This window comes from Chinchilla lanigera, unplaced genomic scaffold (genome assembly GCF_000276665.1).
Source record: "Chinchilla lanigera isolate Chin_1 unplaced genomic scaffold, ChiLan1.0 scaffold00084, whole genome shotgun sequence".
Classification (NCBI taxonomy): Eukaryota; Metazoa; Chordata; class Mammalia; order Rodentia; family Chinchillidae; genus Chinchilla; species Chinchilla lanigera.
In genome coordinates this window covers 5,693,878-5,713,257 of record NW_004955485.1, presented here as the reverse complement: position 1 = coordinate 5,713,257, position 19,380 = coordinate 5,693,878, and the positions used below count along the sequence as shown (strand labels likewise).

General features: G+C 42.2%; 1 protein-coding gene across 1 annotated transcript in view; it reads left to right on the top strand.

The window, feature by feature from the left end:
• The window catches only part of Sorcs3 (sortilin-related VPS10 domain containing receptor 3), a gene marked incomplete at its 5' end in the record, with an annotated part of 574,832 nt that overhangs the window by 335,655 nt on the left and 219,797 nt on the right, over positions 1-19,380 (top strand). The window contains one exon of the mRNA XM_005403919.1: positions 18,416-18,489. Within this exon, the coding sequence (XP_005403976.1) occupies positions 18,416-18,489 (74 nt within the window). The remainder of the gene's footprint in view (positions 1-18,415; positions 18,490-19,380) is intronic.

The window sequence follows — 19,380 nt, the reverse complement described above, 5'->3', positions numbered from 1 at the left end:
ACATTGAACTAGAATCCGAAAGCCCTCTGTAATAGGCAGCAGTCCATTCATAGGGTGGTGTCTTCGTGATCCAAGTTCTGCCCAGTAGACCTTATCTTCCAATGCTGAGGCATGGGGGATTGAGTTACCACACATGCTTTCTGGGGACATATTCAAACCATAGCATATGCTAAGATGAAATTAACCAGGCAATGGAATGTGTATCGCTTCTGGGCTGTGTTAGAATGCAAGCAGTCTTTCTTTTTTTTTTCCACTTGAACTCTGATACATTCCAATTTTAATAATGAATAATTATAATAACTAGTAATTACAATAATGTCCTCTGAAATGAGATAATTTTGGTTGATCCACTCGACCTATCTGTAAACACATAATGGGTAATACAAAATCCATCTTTGTGGTTTTACCCCTGCAAGTATTAGGAAGCTCAAGCATTTTCTTAGGCTGGTTTTTCATGATGTCCCTGTCCTGTTTCAGAGAGTTCAGTTAAGAGGGAGGAGAGCTGGGTGAGATGGGGTTACACCTTAAAAGTGTATAAGGTACTACTTCCAGCCCTGTCTTTACAGGCTTCTTGTTCTGTAAAACAAAACAAAGAGTAGTTCTTACACACACACACACACAAACACATACACAAAGACCTGGAAGATACTTAAAATTCTTCCTGTTAAGTAAAAGAAGTCAACCGGGAGGCATGCATAACGTATAGTCCAAGTGGATGATATTAAGGAAAAGGCAGAACTTGGGAGAAAATCAAAGGGTCAATGGTTGGCAGTGGTTGGGGAGTGGAATGGGTCAGTCGGCAGAGTACTTATTTTTAGGGCACTGAGACTATTCTGTATCATAATAAAATGGTGTACACATTTGTCAAAACCTATACAATGCATACAATAAGGAACAAACCTTATGTAAACTCTGTTGTTCAGATTTCATTGTCTATATTATTTCATAAATTTTAAGAACTGTACTATACTAGTGGAAGATGTTAGTTCTAATGGTGGAATTTTTCTGGAAACCAAAGATATCTCTTAAATCTTTCTCTGTTCTTGTTGTTTTTTTTCTGGTACTGGGAATCGAACTCATGACCTCACGCTTGCTGGGCAGGTGCTGTGTCGCTGAGCTAAATCCCAAGCCCCTCTTAAATCTTTCTAAATTTTTAATTATTTTTTTTTAAATGATGGGCTCTCAGTTTCCCAGGCTGAGCTTGAACTTGTGGTTCTCCTACCTCAGCCTCCCAGAGGCTGCCATGGGATTATATACCACACGAGGGAAAACCTGATAATTTTTTTAAAGCAATTCTTAATTTTAGTAATTAATTTTTATAAATGTACAATATCCTAATTGACAAGAATTGACTTATCAGAGACTTTACTCAGAATATCAAATTTGGGACATACCAGAAAATTGTAGGGAGGCACCTGTAGGCATGATTATGGTTGGTTGGCAGTAGACTGCATAAGTCCAAAATGATAGTTACTCCCTCTGAGGACATATTTCACACATGGTGCTTCTGAAAACGATGCCATGATGATTGTTAAGCCTATGATAAAGAAAACTTCAGAAGAAAAGGGATTAAAAAATAAGGTCAAGAGGTCTGTGTCAAGGTTGTTGAAAGGTAGCTTGCATTTTAATGTGCAGCCTTTTCCCCCAGTGAGTGACACCCACTGGGGTCCCTCTGCACTGCCTCCCTGTTCCCCAGTTGGGCCCTGGTAGGAGAGCTTGGCTGTGCCTGGGGTAGGTGAACTATTCTCGCAAACTCTCGCCATGGTGGAAACACTAGTTTGGCCTTCTCCCTTGTCTCAGATCAGCAGTATAAAAGTGAAACCCCAGCCAGTAGATAACTAGGTCTATTTATTTTCATTTCAGTTACTGGTTTCATGTTTTTTATTACTGTGTGTAAACAAGGACTGGAAGTAGAAGCACATATGCAGATTTACTCTTTAATCTCCCAATTCCTTCCTATCTGCTGGCTGTTGTTTCAGAAATCACTTGGCCCATAACAGCAGCTACCCCTATGCTCCTGGCCAGAAGAAAAAGCAGCGTTCCCGGTGTTGGCTGGAGAGAGGAGCCCTGTGGTAGGGGCCCAGCCTTCCGCGTTAGGAAAGCAGCCCCTGGTCTTCTGATTGTTGGCACTGATGGATTGAGTCGTTGTTTGTGGCAGTGCAGTTCTTTCTGTGCCCAGGGCTGTCGGCAAAAGCTGTTTGAGTTGGAGTCTGTGTACCATGCCATATTGGCAGTTCTGTATTTTCAGCATTTTAGTCAATGCAGAGAGTAAGAGAAATTATAATTGAGGCTGCCTTTCTATAAATCATGCCACAAAGGGTGAGCACGTCCAAATGTTGGACCCCATAGGAACTTGTGTGCTACACCTGGGAGAGGCGGGTGGGGGCCATTGGAAAATCAGTCGAGGCATCTCTGTGGTTGCTGAGCAATGCAGCATGGAAGTGATGGAAAATAAATTCTAACTTTCCCGGAAAAATTATGAGCTCTGATGGGGATAGGGTGGTAGGGAGTTAAGTAGCAAAAAATTACCAAAGCATGGAATTCAGCTGGAGTCAGAAGGGCAGCTTCCATGCAGTGCAGTTCCAGCTCTTTACCCATGTGGGCAAAAAGGGGGCCAGCATTGGTCACAGGAAGAGCCGACTTCGTCCTCACTTCCATCCTAATTACTCTCATCCTTGTGAATTGACCCTGCCCTGGAAACATTGTCAGTATTTGAGTTCTATGTGCAGAAATGTCAAAATCCAAAAGGAAAACAAAATTGTGGGAGGAAGCATCTGTATCTACCTAGGCTGGTGTTCCATACATGATAGGAGGACAAGGAAATTCTGAATAAGTTTTGTGGCCAACAAAATAGTGAACAGTGGGTTTGACTTTTGTCTTTTACTGTTCTTTGACTATGGAACGTCAACACTGGAGGGCTGTGAGTCCTCCGGACAGTCAAACAATAAGTATGAGCCCCAGCCAGGGTTACTTGCTTTGAAGGTCCTCCAGCATCGATCTCATGGGAACCCCTGCCCCTGAAATGCAAATATTTCAAGAAGTAGGGATGGAATATGGTCAGAGAAATGGAGAAGTCAGGTCTCTGCCCAACCCATATCTTGATGTTATGTGTTTGAAGGAATGTGAGATTTTTGCATAGTTTGCCAAAGGGAACTAAAAAACACTGAAACCCCTACTCATTTTTTTTCTGTGAAATAATCACCAGATTGATGTTTGTAGTCTAAGCACCATCCAGGAAAGAGGCAGCCAAGCCCTGTGTGCAAACCTATAGGTGTGTAGCAATTGCCTGCTTACGAACCTCTGAATGTGGAGCTTTTGGACAAAATATGCAATGAAACCTAGCCTGAGCGCCTGGTAAATGACACCTACATCTTCTAGGGTCAAGGACCCTTGCTGTCTGAACACAACCTTTTACATTTTCTTTACTTATTTCCCTCTTGGGTTTCTAGAGTAAGTTCTTTTTGAAAATCCTGGCCTCTAACAGCCACACTGAGGAGACTAAGGGACAGGATTGTGACCCATTTTTCAGTTCTGTCCCTGTCAGTGCTGGGACCAGAGAGAAAGGTAGAAGCCAAGTCAAAGGAACAAGTACCTTACCTTCCACAAGAGATGTTCCTTAAGAGAGCTATTTTTTCCCTCCTTAGCCTTTGAAGGAACTCATGTTCTGTTCGGGAGGCGATTCCTTGTGCAAGGGCTTTTAGCTTTGTTGGCACCTCTCCGTCACATCAGCTCTCAGTTACACTTTAAGACCAACAGGTGTCTCGGGAGGCGAGATCCGCAGGTGGACTGCATCAGGAATGCTGGTGCTGATGGCTGTGCGCAGCCCATGGAGCAAGGACACATGAATGCGTGGTGGCTGTTGGCCTGCCCAGTTGGGTTTCTCCCACAGCTTTCCCCCAAGCAATTTAATCACCACTTCCTGAGCTGAAAACATTTGATTGTGTGTCTCTGAGGCCAGAACAATCATACTGTCTCAGGTCTTTCTTTAGAGAAATTGGAGATCCTATAGACTGGGACTTTTGGATCTTATTCCCATGTTGCTTCTGTGCAGCCTTGAGTGTTGTCTGACATTCTCTGGCTTCGGAGCCTGTCCACCTTGCTTTTCTTTTAACAGCCATTGTAGCAAGTGCCCCCACTTTCTGCAAGCTCAGAATCTTAGAGTCGTCCTTGAGTTGTGACTGTCTCTCAAACCCAGCTTCAGTACAGCAGCAAATCCCATTACTTCTGCCATCAAAATACATCTAGATGTGATCCGTTCCCCCATCCTCCTCCATTACTGATGGGCCCACATCTCAGAGTTGCCTGTGACTTCTCTCTTCCCCCTCTGACCTCACAGTGATTCTGTTATCAACATTATCGACGTTTCATCCCGAGTGTTCAGCAGATTCTTTTCTGACCCCACTGGTAACACACTAATGCAAGCTGCAGGCGACCAGCCCTCTTCCCTCGATTAATGAAATGCAGTCGTGTCGTCCCCCACCTCACATCAATCCCCACGCTTCCCACACTTTCTACTCTTTCAGAGCTACCACTGACCATTACACCTTCAACCAGATCACTGCACCCTGCTCTCCAGTGCTTCACTTCCTCCCCACCACGCATGGCAGGAGCCCAAGGCCCTGTCCAGGGCAGACATGCCTTTTATGTGATCCTATCCCTGGTTGTCTCTCTCGCTTCACCTCCTCATCCTTCCCATCTGTTGGAGCCATGATGACCGGCAGTGTCCCAAACCCACCTAGCACTGCCCACTGCAGGTGTGCCTCTCACTGTGCTTCTCTGCTGGGTGGCTTGGTCTTCACATGCTTGTGTCCCTGTGCTCTCCTCTCACTCAGGTTTCTATTCGGATGTTCACTCTTTAGAGCCTCCCCTAGCCACTGCAACAGAAAGAGTTTCACTTAAGCTTGGTCCCCTTATCCTGCTTTAATATTCATCTTAGTAGTTCTCATGGCGTGACATTAAACAGGTAACACTTATTATTCACAGATTCCGCTTTTGTTGGTTTGCTTACCTGCTAAAATATATTGACAATCCCTAAAGCAACGCTTGCAGTGTTTTCATGGTCATTCACAGATCTGTGAAGAATGGCAAAGAGTGTACCGCCTGATGTGTACCTTTCCAGCCAGGGTCCGACAAGGTGACACTCTGCTTTCTTGTTTCAGCTTTCACACTGCAAAGGAGTGTCCTTTCTGTGGTCTATTTTGTGCCACATGCTTATGCTTTTTCTTGGCAGATTCCATATTTAAAATGACTCCCAGGCATTATGCAGAGATGCTGTTTAACATTTCTTAGCACAAGAAGACTGTGACATACCGTATAGAAAAAATGCATGCTAGAAAAGCTTTCCTGAAGCATGAATTACAGGGCTGTTGGCCCTGAGCTCAATGTTAGTGAATCAACGTTTGTTAAATAAAGTTTCTTCAAACAGAAACACACCTAAAACAAGCTTGTGCCGATTAATGACAATGGTGTCACCAGAGACTCATGGAAACTTCTATCTGTATTTCCTCTCAAAGCAATGTTTTACTGTTCACTAAACCAGCACCTAAGTGACTTTATAGCCCATAATTACTGTGAATAACAAAAAATCTACTCTGTGCATTTACTTTGTTATTTATATAAATATATTTGCTTCCTGCCCACTTCCCCATCACCATGAAAACTCCACAAAGCCAGCATCAGCTGTGTTTCCCCAGAATCCTATTCTCTGCTCTGTTTCCAGCTCCAACCAGGCCTGAACTGTGGATGGCATTCAAAGGTTATTGAATCATTAAGTGAATGAAATGTAGTTAGAACTATCTCATGGAAAAAAATACAAGGAAACAGTGGTGGTCTTCCGAAGACTCTAATTCCATTAGACCTGCTGCTTGTTCCTCCTGTTGCCATGGGTCCGTGAGGTAGGGCTGATTATTGGCAGTCCCCAACCCCTTGACATAGCCCACCCAAAGCCACCAGCAGTCTGGCTCAGAAACCTCTTGTCCGTGCTGTACGTCTTGGCGGATGTGGTACTTGAGCACTTGGGTCATGAAATTGAACGGCTTGTTTTGAATCTGACCACTGTATTTCATTAGCACAAGTGACTTGGTCTTCTTTAAAGCCCTATTTTTTGTTGGATAAAATGAATATAGCTAGAGTTCCTACATTAGGTGGTTGTGAGGGTTAATGATATTGTGAAAATCATGTAACCTAGTAACTGACACACAGTGAGTACTTCTTAGCCATTAGCTATTGTTTGTATGTGCCTTGGGCTCCTGAGGTTGGAACCATAGGTCAAAGGCATGCAAAACCAATCCAGGATGTAGTCAAGATAAAATTCCTCTGGTACTAGCCTTTCACCAGCATTCAAGATCAGAACTGGAGAGCAGTAGCCAGAAAACCTCTTCTCCAGCAGAATGGAGAGCAAATATTTTAGGTTGTGATCTCTGTCACAGCCTAAAGGTGGATATAAAGGATGGGTGTGTCTGCTTCTATCACTTAGTCTTTATGGAAACAGCTGGGTCAAATTTGCCCCGCTCTGCCTTCTACCCACAGTACTCAGCCCTCCCTCCATATTCGGGTCATGTGGGAAACTCTAAAAACACCTGTGACCGCACATCTGTTCCCACAGATTCTAATCATCCCTCTCTGGTACCAGTATGGTTTAACATTCCAGGATGTGGTAGTAGAGTGAAGAGCCGCTGATTTGGATCATTCAAACCCCAAACAGAAGAACCGCAAAGCTGGTGCTGTCTTCTTGCTGTCACTCCATGTTAGAATCCTGGGAGTAGCACTGTTGGCGGGCTGCAGGCGAGATTGCCGGGCCACGGTTAAGTCACCTCTGCCTAATGCACAGACCGTGTCACGTTTGCATCTAGAGGGAAACCTAATTATCTGTGTAATAAGTGAGTTGTGCTTTCAGGGCGTGTAGTCCAGCTGCTGCTCTGCATTTCAGCTGAAGCTGTGCTTTTGCTCTCTCACTGTGCCCCAGCAGTGGTTGCTGGGCAGAACGGTCTGTCTCTCCCTTTGCGCAAGGTCCTGGCTTCTCAGATGGAGTTGAGTGTGAATTTCCAGGAGTCAGGAAATCTCTGGTTTAAGGTCAAGTCTCTGGCTCTACTGAGGCCTGGAAGAAGTTGGGACGGTGCTGTGTCGGAGGAGATCCAGGTATTCAGCTGTCATCGCCCACCTGAGACACTGACGTAGGCGACTAAGGGCAGGAAAGCGAGCTGAGTCACATCTGTCCAAGTTTCTGGGGGATTTATATAGAACAGAGTTTCTTCACTGTGTGGTTCCTCCGAATTCACATTAGAAACATCCAAGAGCTTGTTAAATTGTACTCATCTGGGCTCCAGGGCTGGCCCAATGACTCAGAATATCTGGAGGAGGGGTGCATTTTTCACAAGGTGTCTGGCAACCTCTGAAGTTTGAGAAATGCAATTCTGGTGCAAGCTCTTCGTCCTACTTCTATTAGAAAACAGGAAATTGAAGGCTTCCTACAAAGAGCACATTTGGTCATTGATAAGAGCTAGGACTCGAATCTAGGTATGTGTATCAGTTAGCTAGTGCTGTGTAACCAGTTCTGCCCCAAATAAAACATTCATTATTGCTGACAACTCTGTAAGTCAGTTGGGTGATTGGGTGGGATAGATTCACTCCAGTGCTTGGGGCTGTCTTCTGTATGGCCTTTCCCCGCAGCAGGATAACACAGGTGTGCTTACAGGTGGTAGCAACATTCTGAAGGAATGAAGTACTCAAGGGTCCTTAGGGACGACTCACAGAACTAAGACACTGTCACTCACACTGCATTCTGAGACCCAAACAAAGAACAAAGACAGCCTAGATTCAGGGGTGAGGAAGTGTGTCTCTCACAGGGAGGTGCTGAATATCCCTTGACAGAGGGCTTAAGGGAGCTTGCATAAATATAACAAAGGCTGCCGCAGAGTTGGGCCTCTTCCACAGCATCCCTTGGTAAGTCTTTTTAAAATGTTTAGGAAGCACCAGTAGGGTACATTCCCTTGGGTTTTGTTGCTTGGATTATTGCTCGTGGATGAAGAATTAAGAAACACATATCTGAAGGGACCTAAGAACTCAAGTTTAAGCCTTATCTGATACTTTAATTTCACCTTAATCAAAGTCTTCATCTGTCTTCTTTTCAAACCCATCACATAAGTCCCTGGAGAACTTACTGTAACATGAAGCAGCTCCTTCTAAACAGAGACAGTTCTTCCCATAGAATATTTCTTACATAAAGCCAACATTTGTTTCTGTCCAGATTTTAGTTTTTGTTTCTGCTTCTGTCTTCTGATGCTGCACAGAAGAAAATCTTATTGTTTCCCTTACAGGACAATCTTTGCCCACATTCGAAAATGAGTACACACTTCTTCATTCATTCAGCGGTTTTCTGTTCCATTTTTTCATCTGAAATACACTTTCAAGCTCTCTCACAACTTAGATTATTTCCTTGAAAACATATAAGTTTCAGTGGCCTCCAGGTGTTTTGGGATGAGCATTGATTTTGGAATATGAGGCCCTAGAATCTGTTTTGAGATCTTGAGCAGGATCATAACACCTTTGGGGATTTGATATCCTACTTTATGAAGTATAGGTAGAAATCACCATCTGAAACAGATTTATTTTGTTTCAATTAAATAAGACAGCAAGGGCTGAGGGTCAGAGATAGAGCACTTGTCTGGCAGGCAAAAGGTTTCCTCCCCAGCACCACAATAAAAACAAACAAACAAACAAACAAACAAACCTAGACAACATAATCAAAACCACCTGTCAGGGCAAACCCCCCATACACAATAATTTCTTCCCTTGCTTATCCTGCTGAAAAAAATGACATCGAAGTACATAGTTTTTCTCCTTTAATATCTTCAGGTGCATGAACTCTTAGGTTTTCTGACCAGCTCTTCATACTAAAATCATGAGCATATTTAAATGCTCAGATTTTCCTTTGGAAGTATGCTTCACATGATACTTCGTATGGTAGGAATAGTGAAATTTTCCTTTTGTTTTCCAAACTGTAGGTAGCTGTTGATGTTTGAATACTTACAGGTAATAATTGAAATTAAATAATAGATCTAAAACTGAGAGATTTAAGCTCTTCTCACACCATTAAGATTCAGGCCTGTGAGAAAGAAAAACAAGCCCAAACTTGGAAAATAGTTAAAGACAAATTGCACGTAGAGAAAAGAAGGTGGAAGTAGGCGATGATGTGAATATTAACAACAGGATGTGATATGGAACCAAAGCCATTACAAAAAAAGAAATCAGGTAGAGGGTAGAGAGAAGCATATGGGGCAGAACAAATAGTCAGCTCATGGGGAAGCAGCTTTTTGTTTAAAGGGTACGGCTTAATATGAAACGTTTCTGAATTGTAATGTATAAAAATGAATAGACAGTGATTGCAAAGGAAAATGGTCAAGAAAAGTGGATTTTAGTAAATACTGGGTAAATTGTTTGTGAGATTGTCTTACAGAAAGTACATTCCCCTTCCATACAAAAAAGGATCAAATAAACTGTGAGAATGATTAGTAAATAAAGGTGCTAGATAAATTCAAGACATAGTGTAGTTCATTCACAGCTTACTCCAATGAGCCATTATTCCTATGAGGTTATATTATCGTGTGTTTTTTCATTTTTTTTTAAACTAAGTAGCTGATAACAAAGCAGCTTTGTAAGGTAAAAAGAACACTGAGCAGGAGATGGGGTCCCTGGGTTAGAACTCCAGCTTCACAACTCTCAGGTGTTTGGGTCGCAAGCATCTCTACCAGGGAGCAGGGCGTGAACTCGGGCAGTAGAAGGCTCTGGTCATCCACAGATTCGAGTAGTCTATGAGCTCGCAGGCAGTTAGAATGGCAAGTCTGAAGAGTACACACCCATGGCAGAGATTTGTTGGCTGACAACATCTGCAGCGATGCCTTTCTTACAAGTGTGACGTCATCCAAGGCTGTATGCTTTCCTCTCATTTTGCAGTGTGACTGAGGAGCACTAGAAGAAAACCCTGCCCATAGGCTGTTTCCTCATCTCCTGAGCAGGGCCTCAGTTGCCATGGGCACCAGGGAAAAACCATCCCTCCCCCACATCACCCTGTGTAAAACACACTTGCACCAATAAAATGTCACGCTCAGCAATAATGCCCTCATCCCACGCCAGCCTCCCCATGCCCCTTCCCCAGACTAGGACTCAAAAGTGCACTTGTAGGGCCCAGGGGCTAAAAAGAGAGTACAACAGGAAAGTACTTTTCTGCAAGGTTCAGTTGAAGATTTGTGAAGATGTTTCTCATTTATTTGAAGCACAGCTATATTTTAGAGTGGGCTACAAAATGTGCTTGGAATTGTAAGGTGAGAATGAGACATGAAAGTATTTGCCTCCATAGCAAACTCCTTAATGTCAAATCCCCAGATTCCAGGTAGGGTGCTTTAGTCTCTTTGACCTCTGAAACTGATTTGGAGAAAACTTAAACTTAGTCCTAACCCTAAATACCTATAGATCTCAGAGAAATGTCTGAATTTTCACATCCCTTGAAAGAATTATAAAGTCTCATGGCACTGGATCAGCTGTCCTGTAGTTAGGGAGCAGCTGGGCCCCTTTTAGATGGAGCCTGCGCCCCCTGGGCTCCCTGGTTCTCTCTGGCCTGTGAAGTGCTATCTGCCAGGCACTGTCACACTCAGTGGCTTTCCTCAGACAGAGGAAAGTGAAGCACATTTCCTACTTTTGTCTCTATGAAAGGCAGGAGAGCAAAAGGCAGCCCTGGAGGGCTGAGTGTGCCAATGAAAATGGGGAGAACCTTCCTCCTGAGTAAGCAGAGACTCCACCTGTGCTCCGGGCAGTAAGAACCTGGGTCTGAAGAGCACACAGAGTCTCCCTTCACTTGTGAGCTCGATTGCATTTGGATTCCTGATCTTCACTGGAATATAAGATCCTTGAAGGCAGAGACTGACTGTTTGATTTTTTTTGTTCACTGTTCAATTCTAAACCTATAGGACAATACTTAGTTTCTAAAGGACATAGGGTCCATGTCTGTTGCCTGAAAGATTACGTGATGGCCACCATTTCAGAGAGATCGAAAAGTCTGTGGCTAGAAATCTTCAAGAAGGAAAGAAAACTGTTGTCTTTTGCAAAAGAATAATAGTGCTGGGTTAACAGTGTAGATGAGTATCTGTATAGTGTAGATGTTTTACATTTCTCAAGGAAGATGCGTGCCAAGGGCAGAACCTCCTGGCTGTGTTTCCAGCCACGGGCTGGGTTTGTCCTTACTAGACTTCAGGAAAAAGGATTCTTCAGAGAATGTCTGAGGAAGGAGCCAGAGCCGCAGGTTGGGCAAGGCTACTTGCTGCGATGTGACCTTGGTTTCTCTTTTGCCTACTGCAAACACTGCCACCATCCAGGGATTCTCTGTGTATCCTTGCATAACCCAGTCTAGCCCTCCCACCAAAACCCTAGTGCTTCCGAAAAATGAGATGCAGAGACCATCTTATCTTGAGCAGAACCCAGCCGGCCTCCCACACACGTAAAAACACAAATACGTGCTTGTGCATGTGCGCACGCACACACACACAGTTTTGGGGGTTGAACCCAGGGCTCCATATATGCTAGAGAAATGTTCTACGAGTGAGCTATACATCCAGCCAATTTTATTTTATTTAAAAGGCTATGACCTTTCTCAGCATAACTCAGCAGAATGTTACCTAAATCCCATAGATTTTTGTGGAAAAAATCAGGGCTGTTATGTATCGAGTTTGAACTTTTCCACAGTGGAGAGCTTTTTTGTGAGTGTGTTCTAAACTAGAGACAGGCTGGGTCAGGGAATCTGACCTAAATACTAAAAGATCTCCTAAAATAAATAAATAAATTAATTAATTTGCCTCTTGATGTGTAATTATTTTCATATGATTACTAGGAATTCACATTTCATAGAAAGTATTTTTCTGGGGCGAGGCCATCCACTGAGGGTGGATTTTCAATCACAGATCCAGTGGTCTTTCTCAGAGCCGGTCCTCTGGCTTTATAATTGAATGTCTAGGTAGAGACAACAAGGAAGCAACAGAGAAATGTCCCGAGAGTTGTTACGCCTCACCCCCTCCAGGCTGCCCCTTCCCTGCGGTGGGTCTGAGATGCCTGTACTAGTTGCCTAGGACTAATATAACTACCACAAACGGGCTGACTTAAAACGTCAGAAATTTCTCATCTCACACTGCTCGAGGCTGGAATTCTAAAAGCAGGTTGTCGGCGGAGCCATCCTTCCTGTGCAACCCAGAGGATTCTTTCCTTGCTCCCCAGTCTCTCACGGTGTGCCCATGATCTCAGGCATCCCATGGCTTGTGGAGGAATCTCTCTGGTCCTGTCTTCATGGGCCAGTCTTGCTGTGTGTTTTCATGTTGTCCCTGTCCAGCTGTGTAACCTCGTTACATCTGTGAAGATCCTGTTTCTAAAGAGGTTGCCTTGCAACGTCCTGGGTGTGAGGATTTCAACATGTCCTTTTGGAAGAACACAGATTTAACTCATAGCAATGTTCGAGACTCCTGATGATCTCAGAGTTTTTTTTTTTTTAACTGAAGCTTCCCAGATACAACCTGTTGTATTTCCTGTGGAATAGTCCATTGATTAAACTGCCTCTTTAGTTTGTCAGATATCAGACGCTTTTCTCTGGCAGGTTGATGTAATTAGGGAGCTAATAACCAAATCAATAATGAAAAGAATGTGCTCTTTCATATTTTCCAGCTGTTCTGATGATTCATTTAGGACTGTGCGTGTGCTGCTGCTGATATGTGCTTGCTAAGGATATACAGATGCAGCCGTAATCTGATTTGTTCTTTGTAATGTCCAGGGCCGATGTCTTTGTAGGGAGGAAGCTTCGTGGGTGAGATATGGAGCAGAACATGGCCTCATATATATAGCTCTGCAGCAACAAGGAATGTTTTTAAAGGTATTTATTGTTTGGAAAACACATTTTATTTTAATGTTGCATGAAAGGCGTTGGGTTGAAGCCACACTGAGGCTGTATCAGCATCATGTGAGCTGACATATTGCCTGTCTGAGGAGGTACTCACCACTATCCACAATAATTTCTGTGAAATATTATCCTGTGAAAAATCCCATATTGCTCTAACTAATTCCAGTTACTTCATGAAAAAGTTGGAATTTTAATTCTTGGCATTTTAAGTTAGCTTGACAGTTAGTTTGAGGGATAAGTATAGTAATATAAACATTACTATAAGAAACTGACTATAAAAAGTAAGTAGAACAAAATGCAGCTTTATATTACTATGGAAATCTGTCTTGGTTACTTTTCTCGTTGCTGGCACAAAATACTTGAAAGTTGAAGGAGGAAAGGTTTATTCTGGCTCACAGTTTGTAGAGGTTTCGGTCTATGGTCTACTGGCTCCAAACCAGGAGAGAATGACAGAGGGGCATCACGGAGGAGGAAAAACAGGCAGGAGGCACCACGGCAGCCACAGCAGCAACAGCAGCCACAGCAGCAGCAGCAGCAGCGGCAAGCCTGCCTTCTTTCTGTCTCTTTTGTTCCACGAAGGCTACAAGCCTTTTGGGGGGTGCCATCCACACCCTGGGTGGGTTTTCTGCTGTATGTAAAATAGCCACACCCAGAACCATGCTCATTCCAATCAATGTTACTAATTTAATACCACACACCCTAGATCCCTCCAGCTCCAATAAACTCCACCTATGAGTGCATGAGGCTTTGGGGAGACATCTAGATATAAGCCATAACAAAATATATCACATGTGTAGTGTAAAAAAATCTGAAAATGACAGAAATCTTTAAGAAAATTTATGTTACCCTTAATTTTATAATTCAGAAATAAATGTTGCTATTGTTTGGGTATATTTTCTTCTAATTTGTTTCTAGCTTTTGCAGCATAAATAAAATCCATGTCAATGTACACATGTTGTAATATATTTTAAATGAAAAATATATCAAGTAATTTTCATATCATTAAACTGCCCTCTAAAACTTACTATTGAGTGTTCACTATGTGTTTCATTTCCGTGTGAATGTTAAGCTTTAATATTTTAACTATAAAAGCAATACATGTTCATAGTAATATTAAAAATCTAAATGATTGAGAGAAGAAAATATTGATTACCCACAGTCTTGCTTTTGCAGATAGATGTAACTGCTCCTGCTGTAGCACATGTTACATGGTAGTGTAATTGCACGCATTTCTGTCTGACCCTGACCCTGATGGCTCCAACCTTTGTGACTTTAGCACTTAGTTCAGTGCCTAGAGCATGTAATTAGTGTTTAACATACTTCTATTGAATGAATGAATGCATGGGTGTTTAAATGAAAAGCATTAACAAATATATGAATGAAGAATCTGCAAAGATTTAGTTCATGGTGGAATAAAAATACATTTCAGACTCAGCAACTTACTGTCGATTGAGAGACAAGGTAGCTAAACTAAAGCCCTTAATGAATTGGAGCCTGCTCTTTCTGTTCATCTGAATCAGCCTCAAGGCAGAGAATTCAATTTAATTTTTTTTCCATCAGTCAAACTGAAGAGCTGAAAAAGCAAAACTAGGGACAAAGGAGGCAGGAGGTGGAACAGGCTTGGAGGAGGAGATCGACATTGCTATTCTTTCTGGCTTAGGAAAGACGTAGGCGAGGGAGCCATGCTACTTCTACCACTTTTTTTAAAAAAATTATTTTAAAGATAAAAGAATGAAAACATATTGTGGACCCTGGGAAGCACTCTCTTGCCAACACAATCCTCCATGCTGGAAGAACCTATCCTCTCCCTGGAGGATGGAAAATTCCAAACCTGTTAGAATGGTGCTTATAATTTTCACCTGCCTTTTCTCTAGAGGAAAATGCAATCGTGCTGGGTTTTATTTGATGGAATTGGGGGTTATGTTTGCTATGATTAGAATCAGGGCTGACACAGTTGGGTTTTCAGGTTGTAGAAGTTGCCATAGTCTCTCCTACATTTAATTGGGAAACCCATGTCTTAAGGTGAGTAGGGGTCCCCACAGACACCTGGCATGAGAAGGAAAATGGACCATTTCCTACCTGGAGAATTCAGTTCTTGAATTAAAATTCTCAAGTGCACAGGTTCCAGATGCTTTCCATGCACATATAGAGGAGTAGAATAATAGAAAGAGAAACAGGAAGATAAATGAACAAATAATTTCTCCCTCCTTTGGCCATCAAAGTCTTCATGTCTTTTCTTTCTTCTAAATGCTCTTCCACAAACCAGGCTCAAGATGCTGCCCACATTGGCACTTCTGCTTTTCACTTTAACACCGTGAGTCCCTATCCAGTGTCTCTTCTATACACATCACTGTCTCTACAGCTTAAGACACACGTCTCCAGAAAACCTGGCTGTTGTGTTTCTACCCCTGTGGATCTCTCTGGTCTCTTACCTTCTAGAGTTTCAGCTCCATTTTCTCTTCTGATGCAGTATTCCCATATATATGTTTGGAGTCAGGGATAGGTTACACTTTTTTTCTTCCTAAATAGTTGAATGTGAAATACAGAAAGATAAATGCTACGTGATCTCACTTATATACGGAATCTAAAAAAATTACCTCATAGAGCAGGTGATTACCAGAGGACCAGGGTTTGGGAGTGCAGCGGGAAAGTGGAGATTTGATCAATGCACACGTTTCAGTTATACGGGAGGAATAAATCCTAGAAATCCATTGCAAGGAGTGGTGACTTTACGAAAGGTTTTGTGCACTTTAAAATTTTTAAACAAGATTTTAAAAGTTTTGTTTCCAAAAATGATATAGAAATTGATGAATTTATTAATGGGCCATGTAACAATTAGCACCGCATCCCACAAAATGCAAACATATGTCAAATCATCACACTGTGCCCCCAAATGTATAATACATACAACAATTACTCAATTAAAGATAAAATAATTACATGTGGTTTTCTGTGCTATATACTGTAGTGGGTTTAGAGTCAATATTGCTTTATTTATTAAGTTGCTGAATAAGAAAGTGACTAGGGAGAAATAGAGAATATAACCTACTTTTCCCATGTACAGAATTGGATACCCATAGGAGTTAGAACTTATTCATGAAATAAGAGCTCAGTTTACATAAATACTGTGAGAATTGGTGGTGAATCGATGTAGAATGGTAAAAACTTCAAACAGCTAAATGAGGATCAACACATGGTCTTCCAAATAGTTGCTGTAGTATTCATACTTTATCTATACATAAATTGAAATACACATCCCTGACCACATTTTAGGCTATTCTGAGGAATATATTTTATATATATTACTACATAAAGAGATTTTTTATAGTGCCATGTTTAACAAATATTTCCTGTATTAAATTGAAATGGCCCCAAATTTTGAGCATTGAGTCCAACCAAAAAAGTTCTGAGTCTTTCAAAAAAAATTAATTCCTTTTTAAAAATCATTTCTTTCATTTTCCCTTCCATCCTTCTCCCATCGCCCTCCATAGTTCCTCTTTCCTTTTGAACAATTTCTTTCTATTTCACAATATCGATTGTACATTTTCGTCCTTATTTACTCTTTTCAGTTTCTCATACCGGGGAGAAGGGAGGGGATTGGGGAAAAAAGCAGAATCAAAATCTATCACATACAAGTACAAATTCCCTATGATGAATATGATCTTTATGTATATCTAAACTGTACCAATAAACTTAATTAAAATAAGAAATTACTTCCCCATAAGTTGTAAGGTTATGTGCTTAGAACTTTACAGATGGCCGAGTTACCTGGGTGTGATGTTCTGTCAGGTGAGTGCTAGCGGTGATGTTAGTTCAGGAATGTGCTTCACCTGACCCTATCTCTATGGATTCAGGGGCTAACTGCTTCAGGATTCCATACCTGTGAGCATTTGTGGGGAACAAAACATAAATGTGGTGGAATTACCATGATAAACTAGGCAAGGATTTCATGGAGAGATACTTAAGCCAGGCATCAGAAATCTGAAACCCTTGTTTCTTGGAACAAAGTTTGAACTCCTTGTAGACTGAGTTTCATGGGAATTGAGGTTGAGTGCTCATCTGCTATGTGACAGCATTGTACAACCACCGGTATACCTGGTTAACAATGCACAATCCCTACCTCTTTTATAACTCATCCTAGCAGTGGGGAAGGACATGCCTACCAGAAATAACTTCTGGCAGATAGTAAATATAATGGTGCCACCATGAATACAGTGATCAGCTCTGTTTGGGAAGATCATAGAACTCCAGAGAGCAGCAGTTTAAGTGACTAATGCACACTCAGTTTAAGTGACTAATGAACACTCTCTCTAGAACTCATATATATGTGAAAGGGTGACATTGGCGAATTGCTATTATTATTGTTCTGTTGTGAGCCAGGTTCAGACATTGTACTGAATTTACTTAACTGACTGTAAGTCCTGGTTAGTCTCTCACAGTTTGCTGGCCTATCCAAAGTTTGTTCTATAGGGTGAGAATCTATATTCATGAAATAAGTGAACATGGGGTCTGACTCCATTAACCATGCAGGGGATCAGCTTTTGTTTTGCCAAGTCCTGGAAAACATCTGGAATTGTTCCTCTTTCATGAGTTGCTATCCATTATATAAGCCTGTTTTACTTATTTATGCAGCAGAGAGTTCATGAACATTTTGTGTATGTTCAAGAAATGTGAAAATAGCTAAATAACAAATATGAAAGCTGTAAGCATATATTATACCATGACCCATGATGACTGTTTTATAGAAACAAAAGATGAGAAAGAAGAGATACGTGGGCTGGAGTGGTTAGAAAAGGCTTTTTGTGGAGGAAGCCACACCTGTGCTGACCTTGCGTGCTGGAGTAAATTTACTTAGACGTAGGGGTGGCTTATCCTTGCCTGCTTCCAAAGATGTGGGCGTAGAAATGAGCCTGGTATCTCTGGTGGCATTGAGGAGTTCCATTTCTAATTATCAATAGTATATCAAAGCAGTAGGAGAAAAGTGAAAGATCATATTTTGCAAATAGCACTGGCTTAGCTATCATTTTTATGTATGTGCATAATGTATACACACGCGTCCCACTTTTCCTGGAAGCACAGAATCTGCCCCTCCCTTGTCTTCGTGTCCCTCAGTGTGCCTTGCCTGAAGCAGTTGTTCAGTAAACAGCTTCTAATTAAATGTTACTGAATTGTTCAAAATGTATCTAAAGACTATATAGAGTTTGCAGGAAAAAGAGAGCACAGTTTTACTGAAGACCATGCTCCTAATGGAGATAGTGATGGTATGGGAACTACATTTATCCTCAGCTCAGACAAGGTTGATTGTGCACCTACATGGTCAAGAAAAGCATGGCACACTCATATTCTTATTTTTTATCTAGGTAACTGGATGCCCGCTTGGGTGTGCTGGCAGGCTTTGTTGGAATGGTCCCAGGACGGGCACCTGTACTCATACTCAGTGGTGGCTCTTGAAACTTACATTTCCCCCACTTCCTTGTTTTGCAGCTCTACAGCTCCATGGACTTTGGAAGACGGTGGCAACTCATGCATGAACGCATCACGCCTAACAGGTTTTACTGGTAAGCCCCATCCGCACACTGATCGCCCTCTTAGGTGAAGAACTTTGAGGCAGCAGAGGACCCTGGGCAGTACTGGGCAACTCCAGCGCTTGGAGACCAATGTGTTACAACTCTTTGCTATCCAGGGAGCAGTTCATGGAGCAGCAGCAGCACCACCCACTAGGAACTGTCAGAAATGCAAAATCTCAGGTCTCCTCGATATTTATGGACCTGTGATGTGTATTTGACATGCTTCCTGGGTGGTTCTTGTGCGCTTCAAAGTTCAAAAAATACTGCGCTGCTGAAGGGTCATGACCAGGCATGCTTCACTATGTACTCAGGCTGAATTCCTCTCTTTTTGAAACGTATATATTTTATGGACCTAAACTAGAAGCTATATTTCCCAAAATGTGCTCTGAAGAATACTTAATTCCACAAAATGTTTCTCCTATCATAGTCAAATAAATGTCGGTCAGATTTACCCAACTATGTGTTCCTGGAGACTCAGGATTTACACTGGGGTACTGAGGACTGGGAAGGAAGAAGCTCCCAAACCTGCCGTCACAGGTTCCCAAACCCACTTCACTACGGACTTTAGCCTTTTCTTATATCACACCTGCTGAGCCTTCCAGAACTATCTCTGTAGTAGGTATTTTGGAAAATCTCTTTATAAGAAAGAATCCAAGCTGGGCAAGGTGACACATGCCTGTAATCCTAGCACTCTGGGAGGCTGAGGTGTGAGGATCACTAGGGATCACCAGTGAGGGGTAATGAGGGGCAGAGAACATAAAAATAAAGAAGGTGCGCTATGTACCTGTGCCATCTCCCAAAATGAATGTAATCACTGTACACCCGAGGCATATACTAATACAAATAAAAAATTAAAAGGGCTACGAATGTAGTTCAGAGAAA